This window comes from Callionymus lyra, chromosome 1 (assembly GCF_982586985.1).
Source record: "Callionymus lyra chromosome 1, fCalLyr1.hap1.1, whole genome shotgun sequence".
NCBI classification, from domain to species: domain Eukaryota; kingdom Metazoa; phylum Chordata; class Actinopteri; order Syngnathiformes; family Callionymidae; genus Callionymus; species Callionymus lyra.
The window spans coordinates 5,532,168-5,546,612 of NC_141818.1; the positions used below are offsets into that span (position 1 = coordinate 5,532,168).

The window sequence follows — 14,445 nt, forward strand, 5'->3', positions numbered from 1 at the left end:
CCGTCTCTACTCTCATCATTTCATCTTGTTCATCTTTCGTCTGTCTCTACTCTCATCACTTCATCTTTCACCTGTCTTTACTCTCATCATTTCATCTTGTTTACACCTGTCTCTACTCTCATCATTTAATCTTGTTTTCCTTTCATCTGTCTCTACTCTCATAATTTCATCTTGTTCTCCTTTCATCAGTCTCCTCTCTCATCATTTCATCTTGTTCTCCTTTCATCTGTCTCTTCTCTCATCATTTCATCTTGTTTTCCTGTCATCTGTCTCTACTCTCATCATTTAATTCTGTTCTCCTTTCTTCTGTCTCTACTCATTATTTCATTTTGTTCTCCTTTTGATCTGTCTCTGCTCTCATCATTTCATCTTGTTCTCCTTTCATCCGTCTCTACTCTCATCGTTTCGTTCTCCTTTTCATCTGTCTTTAGTCTCATTTCATGTTGTTCTCCTTTTCATCTGTCTCTACTCTCATCATTTCATTTTGTTCTCCTTTCTTCTGTCTCTACTCTTATAATTTACCCATGTTCATTTAATTCGATGAAGAAACTCCCGGAATGTTCTGACGTTGAGATTCTTCTGGGTCGAACGCCGAGAGGCAGCAAAACAAAGAGTCTCCAGAAATAGTTCCTGAGATGCTTCTGATGTGATCGCATGTGATTCCAACACAAGTTTGCACTCAAGACGTGTCGACGGGGAAACGTTCTCTCCTGCGTCACATGACCCGACGCTGAAGTCTCACCTGGTGTCTCCACCTGGTCTCTGATCCTCTGACTCTCCTGTGTTTGTGTCCACAGCAGCCAAGACTCTGCTCAACAAGAAGGCCGACGTCAAGGTAAGACTCGTCCTCACCTCCTCGCCGTCTAACCTTCTTCTCCTCCTTTGTTCACGCTTGTTTTTCTTCTCTCTTTGTCGTTGGCTCGGTGTTCACGCCATGTGTGCGAAGTTGTTGATTCATTGTTCTTCGAAGTCGATGTTTGGTGACTTTGTTTGGGAAGACATCACTGTCCAGACAGACAAGATGGCCGCCGGTGTGACCCAGCTAGCGAGTGTGAAGGAATTAAGAGACGTGATGTCGGAATTAAAGGGAATTAGTTATGGTTTAAATTGGGGTTTCATCTTTTCATTAGGCGAACTAAGCAGCTGCTGAGATGTTAGATCGTGATTTAAAAAGAAGGAGAGTGATGAATACTTCCAGTACAAAATATATCAACAAAATATATTAAAAATAAATCTGGTGGATTGTCAAGACATTTGTGTTAAATTTAAATACAATTTCAAATTCTTACTTTCTTTATCCAGAATTCACAAAGTTATTTTAGATTAAGTAAAACTAGGAAAAAGACTAAACAAAATTGTGATTATAATATTATTTTGTTATCAATTTTACACTTCAGGTATAAGACAAAATCCAAAATAAACAACTCTCACCATGTTTTTGTAATGCTAGCAAAACGCAACAGACATGATAAACTAGCCTACTGCTAAATACAAAGATACTAATGTATGCTAAATTTTAAGAAACGTAATGTATCATGTAGCATGATACCTGCTACCTAGCCTAATAAAGAAACATGAAATAACTAGCATTACGCTAGCCCAATACGCACAAACCTAGCCAAAGGCAAATAAACATGATACCAATTGTTAGCTTGTACTGTGCTAGCATACCACTAGCCAAATGCAAATAAAAAAGATGCATCATGCTAGTAAGCTTGTGCTGTGCTACGTAGCACGTACACGCATTAAGAAACACAATGCATCGTGCTAGTTAGCTTGTGCTGTGCTACGTAGCACGCACATGCATTAAGTAACACAATTCATCATGCTAGCTAGTTTGTGCAATGCTATATAGCATACCATTAGCCAAATGCAAATAAAAAGAGGCATCATGCTAGTTGCACAATACATGCTAGTTAGCATGTATTGTGCTAGTTAGCATGTATTGTGCTAACTAGCGTGATGCAGACTATATGTGAGGAAACATGATGTATCAAGCTAGTTAGCTCGTACGGTGTTAGCCCTGAATTAGGTCAACATTGAGTATTAAAACGCTCAGAAACACGGTTTCTGTTTTGACCCACATCATCATCTTTATTTAACACTTCTTTTCCACTACTTCCTGTTTCCTGCTCACCCCATCTGGTCTTTAACCCTCTTGAAGATCTCACCCTCCCACGCTGCAGCTTCACGTCCGTCGTGTGCGACACACTGTCATCTCCCACACTGAGGTGTGTGTGTGTGTGTGTGTGTGTGTGCTTGACTTGTGAGCGACAGATCTGGGTGTGAGTGTGTCCGCGGGTGTGTGAGCTCCTCGTGCTCCGCCGGGTCCAGCAGGGAATGTGACTCTGGTTCCAGGAATAGCTGCCAGTCTGGACCCTGGAAACTCAGACGACACAAATAGACTCTTACTTCCACTGCGCCGCACTCGTCGCCTAGCAACAAGCTCGCTTCCATTTCCACAGAGCTCGTCTCCGTTGCGCTGCCTCCTCATCCTTCTTCTTCTCTCCTCCTCCTGCTCCTCCTCATCCTTCTTCTTCTCTCCTCCTCCTGCTCCTCCACATCCTTCTTCTTCTCTCCTCCTCCTGCTCCTCCTCATCCTTCTTCTTCTCTCCTCCTCCTGATCCTCCTCATCCTTCTTCTTATCTCCTCCTCCTGCTCCTCCTCATCATTCTTCTTCTTTCCTACTCCTGCTCCTCCTCATTCTTCTTCTTCTCTCCTCCTGCTCCTCCTCATCCTTCTTCTTCTCTCCTCCTCCTGATCCTCCTCATCCTTCTTCTTCTCTCCTCCTGCTCCTCCACATCCTTCTTCTTCTCTCCTCCTCCTGCTCCTCCTCATCCTTCTTCTTCTCTCCTCCTCCTGATCCTCCTCATCCTTCTTCTTATCTCCTCCTCCTGCTCCTCCTCATCATTCTTCTTCTTTCCTACTCCTGCTCCTCCTCATTCTTCTTCTTCTCTCCTCCTGCTCCTCCTCATCCTTCTTCTTCACTCCTCCGGCTCCTCCTCATTCTTCTTCTTCACTCCTCCTCCTCCTCCTTCTTCTTCTCTCCTCCTCCTGCTCCTCCTGCTCCTCCTCATCTTTCTTCTTCTCTCCTCTTTCTCATCCTCCTCCTCCTTCTTCTCTCATCCTCCTGCTCCTCCTCATTCTTCTTATTCTCTCCTCCTCATCCTTCTTCTTCTCTCCTCCTCCTGCTCCTCCTCATCTTTCTTCTTCTCTCCTCTTTCTCATCCTCCTCCTCCTTCTTCTCTCATCCTCCTGCTCCTCCTCATTCTTCTTCATCTCTCCTCCTTCTCATCCTCCTCATCCTTCTCCTTCTCTCCTCCTCCTCCTCCCTTCTTCTCTCCTCCTCCTCATCCTTCTTCTTCTCTCCTCCTCCTCCTCATCCTTCTTCTCTCCTCCTTCTTATCCTTCTCCTCCTGATCCTTCTTCTTCTCTCCTCCTCCTGCTCCTCCTCATCCTTCTTCTCTCCTCCTCCTGCTCCACCTCCCTTCTTCTCTCCTCCTCCTCATCCTTCTTCTTCTCTCCTCCTCCTGCTCCTCCTCCCTTCTTCTCTCCTCCTCCTCATCCTTTTTCTTCTCTCCTCCTCCTGCTCCTCCTCATCCTTCTTCTCTCCTCCTTCTCATCCTTCTTCTCTCCTCCTTCCCATCCACCTCCCTTCTTCTCTCCTCCTCATCCACCTCCCTTCTTCTCTCCTCCTCCTGCTCCTCCTCCTCCTCCTCCTCCTACTCCTCCTCCTTCTCATCCTCATCCTCCCTTCTTCCTCCTCCTCCCATGGTCCTTCACACCCTATCCTTCCTCTCTTAGCCTCTGGCTTCTCCTTGACCTTTCCTTCCCTCCTGCAGATCCTTCATTCTTCCTTTTCTTTTCTCAAGACCTTTCATAGCTTCTGACTCGCTTGTTTAATTGACTCTTTCCAGTGACTCAGATGTCCTTCACTTGTCAGTTTGTTCTCTAGTTTCACCTAAATATCTGTTTACAAAATGACTCGAATGCTCAGATACTGGCGAGATTAACTTAAACTCCACTTTACTGTAACCCATGAGTCATAAGTCATAGGTTATTTTCTTTTCGAGGCTTAAAACTAGCAGGATTCATAAAACACTAAATCACATATAGTTCAACACTTTGTTAGACACAGTAACACATTTGTAATAACGTTCAACACATGCACTTAATGTTCTGCTCTGTGAGTCATTTAGTCAAACATGTCACATGATCAGAAATGTTATAAATCATGTCCTTTAAAAGGCAGGATGTAATGAGATGGGATTAGATCCGTTCTCTAACCCATGAGTCATAAAAACATTTTTTTCCCAGTGACTGTATGCAATTACTTTGTTTGTTAACCCATGAGTCACTGAGCTGAAAAATGATCAAAACCAATTAAAGATGTTGTTTGTTTTAAGGTTTTGACATTCGCTGCGGTATTAACAGATGCCTGGTCCATTCAACTCTGGAGTCTACACTAGCAAACCGATGAGTCTTCGCTTTAACCCATGAGTCATGAGTCATTCATCTGCAAGTTCAGTGGCGTCAGTTAGCCTGCTAGCTAGCAGAAACAGAGCCTCGGTCACAGGATGTGGTCCGCACTCGTTGACACGCCAACAGTGATTCATAGTCACCTCAGGACGAGTCCCGAGAACTTCCTGGTTGATGCTTCGTTGATAAACTCTGCTCAGTCAGACTTTCTTCTTTCTTTCTTCTTCCAACTTGAGCCTCTTCCTCCGTCAGTCATCCCGTCATTCTGAAGCTCTTCCTCTTTCTCTCACGGCTTCATCTTCTCTTTTTGTGTCTCTCCGTCCATCCACTCATCTTCATCATCTTCATCATCATCATCTTCATCATCATCATCATCATCGCTGAAGAAACGCAAGTGCAGCTCGACCGTCCAGTACATGGTGAGCTCAGATTCACTCTTTCATCCACTCTTCTACTCCGAGGTCCATCATCCCTCCTTCATTTCACCAACTTGTTGGTCATGTGACGCATCATGTCGTAGATCATCCTTCTTTCTTGTGTCCCTACATTTTTGTCTTTTATTCCTTGATGTGGACGAGAACTAAAGAAACACATAAATACATCTTTAATGATCAAACATCAAACTATATATTTCATAACGTGTGTTAATCTAACGTATAATTACGTCTCATGTTATTCAAGAGATGTTGTTGTTTGTGTTCATGGTTCTGATCCGGTCGTTGAGTTAATGAGTGTAAATGTATGTGGAGGAGCCGCTGACGAGTTCTTTGATGGTTCCTGTTGAAAAACACTTGTTAAGATGTTGATGTTGTCGTCGTCTTCTGGTGAAGTCGTCTCCAAATCTGACAGAAAACAGACTTTAGTGTCAGTTCTGAGCTGGTTCTGGTGAGACGTTGACATTTTACAAGGAAGGTGAAGTAGAGCTTGATTAGTTTAGTGTCAGTTTTAATGAAACGCTGGTGTCACACACTCTGGTCGGGTACTGTATTCTACTGGTACCATGATGGCACCGGTTCTGACAAAAACTGTGGAATACATTACAAATTTTATTATTCAGTTTTAAGTGTTATTTTCACTGAATATTTGTTTTGTTTAACAATAAAATACCATGTGTATTTCAAAGTATAGTATAGTTTTATTGACTCAATTTAGCCAAAATAATACTGACAGAAAGTAACTCTGTCTGCAACAGTTGACGTAATTAAGCCCAAAAGAAATACTGACAGTATGTTACTCTGTTACAATTGATAACATTTAGCCCCCAAATGATACTGACAGAATGTAGTACTGTTTTAATTGACACAATTTGGCCCCAAAATAATACTGAAACGTGAAACTTGTCTTTTCTTTTTTTTTTCAACTATCAACATTTAGCTTCAAAATAATACTGAAAGAAAGTAACTCTGTTTGCAACAGTTGACACAATTAAACCCAAAAGAAATACTGACAGTATGTTACTCTGTTACAATTGATAACATTTAGCCCCCAAATGATACTGACAGAATGTAGCACTGTTTTAATTGACACAATTTGGCCCCAAAATAATACTGAAACGTGAAACTTGTCTTTTTTTTTTTTCAACTAACAACATTTAGCTTCAAAATAATACTGAAAGAAAGTAACTCTGTTTGCAACAGTTGACACAATTAAACCCAAAATAAATACTGACAGTATGTTACTCTGTTACAATTGATAACATTTAGCCCCCAAATGATACTGACAGAATGTAGCACTGTTTTAATTGACACAATTTGGCCCCAAAATAATACTGAAACGTGAAACTTGTCTTTTTTTTTTTTTTCAACTAACAACATTTAGCTTCAAAATAATACTGAAAGAAAGTAACTCTGTTTGCAACAGTTGACACAATTAAACCCAAAAGAAATACTGACAGTATGTTACTCTGTTACAATTGACCCAATTTAGCCCCGAAATAATACTGACACAATGTAACTGTCTTTAACAAGTAACAACATTTAGCTTCAAAATAATACTGACAGAAGGTCACTCTGTAAGTAAGTAAGTAAGAAAGTAATAGTTATTTGTAAACAATTGACAACATTTCGCCCAAAGATAATACTGACAGAATGTAGAACTATTTTAATTGAAAAACAATGTAGCCTCAAAATAATACTGACAGAATGTAACTCTTTTTGTTCAAATTGTCAAAGTGTTGCCTAAAAATAATGCTAAAAGAACAATTGACAAATTTAACCCTAAAACAATTAAAAAAAAAACAAAAAAAAACTCAGTGAACAAAACCATTTGATCAAAATAAAAACAAAAACTAGAAAGAAGTTGAACTGAATCTACAGTAAATGCATGAACTCTGTTGTTAACTCTTGTGTCTCTCCCTCCCTCCCCCTCCTCCCCCTCCTCCCCCTCCCTCCCCCTCCCTCCCCCGCACAGCCCCAGACCAACAGCACCAAGAACAGCATAGTCACGAGCCCCAAAGGAACCGTCCCTTCACCTGCTCTGGTATTGACCTCACGACCTTCCCTTCACCTCCTTGTCCGTGTCGTCTCTGAACCTCATTCGTCGGCTCGTGTTTGCTCGTGGGCGGCGTCGCTCCCGCAACTCTTTTCCCTGTCGTGTGTCACAACACTCTCAGACTCGGTGGTTATCACGGGTCACACGTCGTCTGTCACGCCCCCTTGTGGTCAAAATGAAAAGAAGAAAAAAACGATAAATATTATGGATTTTAAGTTTGTTTTAAATTCAAAATTATTGGGTTTTTTTAAACTCAATTTCTTATTTGATTCATTCTTTATTTTTAAGGTATTTTGGATTTGATATTCCAATTTATATATATATACATGTATATATATATATATATATACAGTATACTTATATTTTATGGTCTACGTTTTGGTTCAAGATTTTCAGATGTTTTTTTCTGTAAAACTATCTAAATTTATCTATACATTTTTCTCTGCTACTTTAAATCAAATATTTTATATATTTTTGTTTTTTAAATTTGATTTTTTTGGAATTAAAAAAAGGGATTTTAATACTATTTATTATCATTTGATGAAAAGGAATTTTATTATATAACATGATAAACCATAAACGTATATGAAATAAATATAAAACCATAGCTATACTTGCTCTTCCTTGTTAATTTTCAACATTAAGACAGAAACGTTAAATATTTGTCATTGGCAAAAAAGAGTTTAATGTTGTTGTTTGTTTTAAATAAAAACGCCTTTTAAGTTAAAAACTAAAAAAAAAGTTTTAATAAATGTTGTTATTTTCAAAAACTTTATTTTTAATTTTATTTATGAACCTTTTACAATCAAAATGATATTTTCTTTTGGCAATAAAACTTCCTTTAAGAGTATTTCTATACATTTTCTTTAATTATCATGTTATTATTTATTTCTTTACAACATAAATGACCTTTTATTATTTGGACATGAGATACATGTGTCGTCGTCAAATATTTGCCGTTTTCATTGAGAAATCTATTAATGTTTTTAAAAGAACGTGGCCCTACTTCTTCTTCCTGCTAAAATTGCACCATATACTCACAGTTTTGTCTCTGGTATATTTCTTTGTTTTAAAAGCTCCAGTTATATCATCATTTTTTTCATTTATTTCTAAATATCTTGTTCTTTTTTTGATAAAGTTTTTTTAATTGAACAACTAAAATTCCTTCCCACACTTTTCAAGCCATAATGATTTTAGAGAAAAGTAGGTATACTTCTTCTTCCCTGTAAAATGGCAAAGAAGCCTCTCGGAAGCGACTTCTTTATATTAGTTTGTCAGTAAAATGATAAGATAGTGTTTATAGATATATTATAATAATAAATCTTAACGCACTTTAGTCTGAAACGATGCTCCTCAAAGACGCACAATGATGACATCATCAAAGAAAGACGGTTTATACCTCGTTAATGACTCAATTTGTTTCTTTTCGTCGACTTTAAAATGTGAAAATTAATGTTGTTTCTAAAATCCCTGAGACAAGTGCAGCTACAAGTGTGACACAGTGTGTGTGTGTGTGTGTGTGTCAGTGTGCGATCAAAAGTGTCTTCATCGTCGCAGGATCTTCTCTCTCCACGTTTATTCTTCTCTCTCTCCTGTCATTTACTCCGCCTCTCTCTCTATCTCCCCCTCCTCCCTCAGGAACCCCAGACCACCGTCATCCACAATCCCGTGGACGGGACAAAGGTAGACGTTCACCTCCCGACCCCGACTCACCCTCTTCTCACCCTCTTCCTCTTCTCAGCCTCTTCCTCTTCTTCTCCTGCATCTTTATCCTTCTTTCTCAACACGCATCCGTGTGTTTGTGTGTGTGTTGAATTAGTTCCAGTGAGTGTGTGAACTAATCAATTCTTTTTTAGGTTTTTCCGAATTTTTTAAGTTATTTTTTTTAATCAGCGTAAGTTAAATGTCTTTCTATTGTTTTGAGGCTGACTCTCCAGTAGGTGGCGACAGAAACAACTTCATCTACATTTTATCTTTTGCTCATTTAAAAACGTACAAAACATTAGTTTAAATACACCATTGGTGTAGTTTTATTTAGATATTTTATGTTTACCTGATATTTATAATTATTATTATATTATTGTAGCTGTCTTGTGTTGTGCTGTGTTATTTAAGTGTTTATTCTTTACCGTTTTAAAGATAATATGTACAAGAAAGAAGTGTTATATGTTGTTTCTATCAAATGTTGTGTTTTTCATACTATAAAATGACTTGTATAGTGTCACAAGAAAGATCCTTTTTTTACTAAATTGCTATATTGGTAAAAAAAAAAAAAGAAAAAAAGAAGAAAACATGAATTAAAATGTTATATTTTTATTATTTTTATTCCGTCCCTTCAGACACTCTCCAGCTCTTTTCATAAAGTACTGAGGAATTCTTCTGTCCTGGGCTTCCACCTAGTTAAGCAACCGCTCAAAAGTTTTAGCTTTTTGTTAGCTTAAATATCGTAAAAATGAAATTAGTTGTTTTTCTGCACACATCTGTGAGGTTGTTGGTTTCCAGCATCTCAAAAGGCAACAGTAAAAGTAGGTCAATCTTCTGGGGGGGTTTAACCTTAGTGTAGAGTCAAAATGGTGGACCAGAGTGTCAGAATGATATGTTTAATGGAGAAGGAGATGCACCTGAAAAGTGTCTCTAAAAACCAAAAGAAGCAATCGCCTCCTCCTCCCATATTGTAGCGCAACAGTTAACAAACCCTTAAAAACCATCACTTTGACTTTCGGTGGACGTGTCGGCGAAAGTAATCCGACTCTCACGAGGACGCTCGTCCCTCAACTCTGGCCGCCGTGCGGCCATTTTAAACCAGCTAATTAGCAAAAACTCCTGCGGCGCCGAAATACCAACTATAGAGCGCGGAGGTCTGGGAATCAAATCCTCTCGCCGGAAGATTTTGGCGGATCTTTGACCATCAAGGGAATCTGAATCGTCCTGATTTTTCGACCCATTTTTTAAAACCAATTCAAATGGATCGAACAAGAAAAGACGTTTATTTTATGGCCCTGAAAATGTTAACGTCAAACTCTAAGGTCACTTTTCTCAACGGAGATAAATCGAGTACCTTGATCCTCTTCGTGAATGTGACCGCTATTTATTTTTTTTATTAAAATAATTGTTGTTTTTTTATTCTAAAACCTTTTTGTTCTAAACTATTTTTGCGCGAATGTTTTTTTTTTGTTACCGTTTTTCCAGCTGTATATATAAAAAAGATTCATACTAATAATAATAATAATTTCAAAAATAATGTTTGAAAAACATTTTTTTACTCAAAATAATTACGACTATTCTGACCTGAAAGATCTTGTTGTTGGTTATTTATCAATTTAAAAAAACAGGTCCAGGGGATCAAAGGCATGTGAAGACGTTTGTGTTCAAGTGTGCGTCCTCGTCCGTACAGTTGCGAGTTCGAAACCCTGACCACCGTCTCGTGTCTCTGCAGGAGTCGTCGGACAGCAGCAACACCACGGTGGAGGACGAGGACGTGAAAGGTGAGTTTTCTTCTCGGCACGAGGCTTCACCTGGTGTGTGTGCGTCGCTCACTCGAATTGTGGGTCAGTGTGCGGTCAGCGCGAGGTCGAGTCTCTGGTGGTGTTTTTCTTCTGGCTTCTAGCTGCGCTTTACTGCCTCCCCGTGGCTTCTGTCGGTACTGCAACTTCAGAAAAGGTGTTAAGGCAGTCTGAGGAGGATTGTGGGTCGATTTATGTCAGTTGTGTGTTTCTTTTTAAACAAACCAACGCTCAAATATGAATATTGAGAGACTCTGACGGGTGTATGTTTGAGTGGTTGTGTGTGTGTCCATGAATGTGTGGCTACCATACACAGGTGTGAATATTTATCTCTTTTTGGTGTGTAGGTTTGTGTACTCGCGCATTTGAGAAGCTACAACTTAATCTGTGTGTGTTGCTACATGCACAGATGTGTATAATTGGGTAGTGTAACAATACCTCTAAGTGAGTGTGTGAACTGTTTTCTGAATAAGATGTTTCTGTGTTTATATTTCGGTTTGTGTACTCGACTGTATGTTTTTGTGCAGCTTATGTCTGCAAGTGTGTGTTCGTTTGAATGTATGTGTGTTTATTAGTGTGTTAATGTGTGTCCGGTATTATTTGTGTACATCTGTGTGTGTGTGTTTTTGTTAGAGAGCAGCTCAAGTGTGTGAAATCTCTCTGTGGCCGCGGTGCTGTTGTGTTACTGTGCGGTGTTGTGCGTCTGCGCTGGTCTCCTGGAACAATGCTGCTAATTCGGGTCACGGATGTATCATTTCGGTGTCAAGCGTGTGGAACACAGTGTTCCGTCTCCTCCTCCTCCGCGGAGAAACACATCCCCTGGCAACGGCGGGTCCATCAGAACCGACATTTTCATGAAACACTTTGTCACGTAGAGAAGAATCAGAACGACTGTCTTTTTATTCAATTATGGATTTTTAAATAAATAGAAAAAAGGCTTTTTAATTAAAAATACAGGCATAAAAGTGTATTAAATAATCTTCTGTAACTCAAATATTAAAGTAGTTGAAAAGACAAATTTAGATACTGACAGTATAGATCGTCTTTCTTCGATGATGTCATCAATGTGCGTCGTTGATGTCATGATTTCGGACTGAATTGACACTATTAGACTTGAATTTTATTGACAAGAGATCGATAGACGCCGACATCTCATCCATGCGTCAAACTTCAACTGGAAAAACGCTAAATATACTTATAAATATACTCCAGTTTCATCTTCTGACCGTGTACATGTTCAAAAATACACTTATTTTTGTGGAGAACAAAAAACTTTAAAAACTGAACAAAAAACGATTTAATGGTTGTTTTTAAATTGTATCGTTTATTTCAAAACTGTTACAAATATTGAAAAGAAGAAAAAAAATGCAATATTTTCCGATAAATAAAAAAATAATCGACAATACTGTAGAATGAATGAAAGGTACACGGATCCATCCTCAAACGCTTTAATGTCCTGTTACAAACACACGGTTTCTTTTAAGTGCCATCACTAAAACCCGCGCAGGAGCCAAGGTATCAAGCAAATAAACAAACATCTATCCTACTAGCTAGTTAGTCTTGTGTCTTCAGTGTGTTGAGAAAAAAAAAAAAAGGGTTGTGACAACTGGTGTCACAGGTAGGATGAACTGCTCAAACGAAGCTAACAGATGCTAATCAGCCACTTCAATGACGTCGGAGATTGTCGGTTTCAATCCAGACAAATGAGGTATCCATCGTTGGGATCTGAGTCAAAGCCCAGTATCAGTCCCACATCTCTCCGGGTCCTAATTTGGACCATTGAGGGGGGCAAGGGCACCTTGGGGGGTGCGGGGGGGCAGTACTAAAAAGGCTGCTGCTTCTAAATTTAGCCGCGCTGACAGGAAGTGCAGAGCAAGTAGCCAAAGAGGTGTGAAACGCTCGACTAGCGTCCGACGTAGCTGCGAGCTCCTGCGAGCCGTGAGCCTCCCGAGTCCCACACGAGAGCCAGGTGAGTCCCACAGGTGGTGGGAAAAAGGGTTAGAAAAATTAGGGGGGTTCGATGGCGCCGCGACAGCTGTGTTACTGCGCGAGCATCCGAGCGCGGCTCGTCGCGGAGGCCGTTGTTGTGTTAGCAGCTGCTGTGGGTTCAGTTCAGTCGTCGCTACGCTAAGCTAGCCTGGACTTCATGTGTCTTTTTGTTTTATCATCAAATGTTCTTCATCTGTTGTGTAACTGTTAAGTATTTTATCTCTAAAAATGAAAAAATATTTTTGTAATAAAATGCATTTCATCGTTTTCTCATGACTTAGTTAAGACTCATATTAACAATATTGTAAAATAATATTTTAGTAAAACGTAGTATTTACAGTGTTTATTGTAGTAAACAAAACAAAAATGTAGTGACCAATATATTATCTACTTGTTTGTATTAACAACATTTATTTAACAACATTTGAATTTATGGGAAAAGCTTCTCAGTAACGGTGACCTGAACGGCTCCCATAATGCTTTGCCGCCCAGTCGAAGCTGAGGACAGACGTAGAATTTAAATAATATCAGCACGAGCAATAACACTATAACCAATTAACCCTTTAATATTATTTTATATTATTGTTTTTTTAAGTGTAGCATCGATTTGAACATTAGAAAATCATGTGAGTGTCCGTCAAACGTGTGCGTCCACTCACCTTCATTCAGCTCATAACTGTCACTCATGTCATGTCATTCTTTCTTTGCCATCGTTGTGTCATTCTGTGTGTGTGTCGTCAGGAAAAAGCTTAGACAGCAGCTCGCTTAAGACCCAGTCCAGCTCCAGCTCCCTGCCCGATAACTGTCACGCTGCAGCCGCTGCTCACTGTAAGTCAGCATGGCCGCCTCTAACACACACACACACACACACACACCCACACACACACCCCCACACACACACACACACCCATACACACACACACACACACACACACACACACACACACACACACACACACACACACACACACACACACACACACACACACACACACACACACACACACACACTTTGCAGGTCCAAACACACACTTGACGTACAACTACACAAGTATATCAGTGTCATCAGAAGATTTAATGGTTGAATTTTACATTTTAAACGTTGAAACTTTTGAAATTATATGTATTATTTTTTTTATTGAATTTAATTCATCCTACATTCAAAGGTTCTGTGTTTAAGTAACTGATTTAAATATATATATATATATATATATACATATACATATATATATATATATATATATATATATATATATATATATATATATATATATTTAAAATCATAAAAAAAAAAAAAAAAAAAAATTCATAATCTAATACCGATCGATTTATTTTTGGTGGATAATTCCATTTTTTTAGTATTAAAAAAAAAAAAAAAAAATTGAATATAAAATGTTGTTACGATAACACATTTCAGCAAATCATGGTGTCCAGGTCTAGAAAAGCGCTCTATAAATATAAATTTCTTACATTCTTACTTACTACTATACCAACATATTATATTGAATTTAAAAGGCTACTAATTAAAGAAAAATGGAATCATGCAAAAAAAAAAGTTGAATTATTGGAATTCGAAAATAAAATTTAGAGTTTGATATTCTATTTTTTTTAAAATATATTTTATATTGATTTTAGTTAATTATTTTTGAATTATTGGAATTATCTGGAGCGGAGAAAAAAAGGCAGGAATTATTAATAATAGTATATTAAAATAGTAATTTGAATCAGTTTAATGTGGATTTCCTTCAATTAAATTATTTAAAAAAATAATTCAAACTTTCAATATAAAAAATATTGAATTTATTTATTGAGCAAAAAAAAGTAATGCTTTAAAAACATTTAAATGAAATGGAATTGAAACGTCAAACGCTGTGTTAAAAAAAATAAATCATGTTTATTTTATTTTTTTTAATTTAATTATTTAAAAAAACATTTCTAAAATACATTTTATATACATTATATTATATGTTGAATTCAACATTAA

At 38.3% G+C, this 14,445-nt stretch overlaps 1 protein-coding gene across 7 annotated transcripts in view; it reads left to right on the plus strand.

Annotated features, from left to right (window-relative positions):
• camk2b1 (calcium/calmodulin-dependent protein kinase (CaM kinase) II beta 1) overlaps window positions 1-14,445 on the plus strand; it is a 67,763-nt gene that overhangs the window by 45,972 nt on the left and 7,346 nt on the right. For 2 of the 7 annotated variants that reach the window (XM_087789597.1, XM_087789622.1), the window contains 4 exons: window positions 801-835; window positions 6,889-6,957; window positions 8,608-8,652; window positions 10,406-10,454. In XM_087789597.1, the coding sequence (XP_087645723.1) occupies window positions 801-835; window positions 6,889-6,957; window positions 8,608-8,652; window positions 10,406-10,454 (198 nt within the window). Of the gene's footprint in view, window positions 1-797; window positions 836-6,888; window positions 6,958-8,607; window positions 8,653-10,405; window positions 10,455-13,202; window positions 13,290-14,445 lie in introns of all 7 variants that reach the window. The other 5 variants (XM_087789605.1, XM_087789639.1, XM_087789648.1 and 2 more) reach the window with 4 other exon arrangements.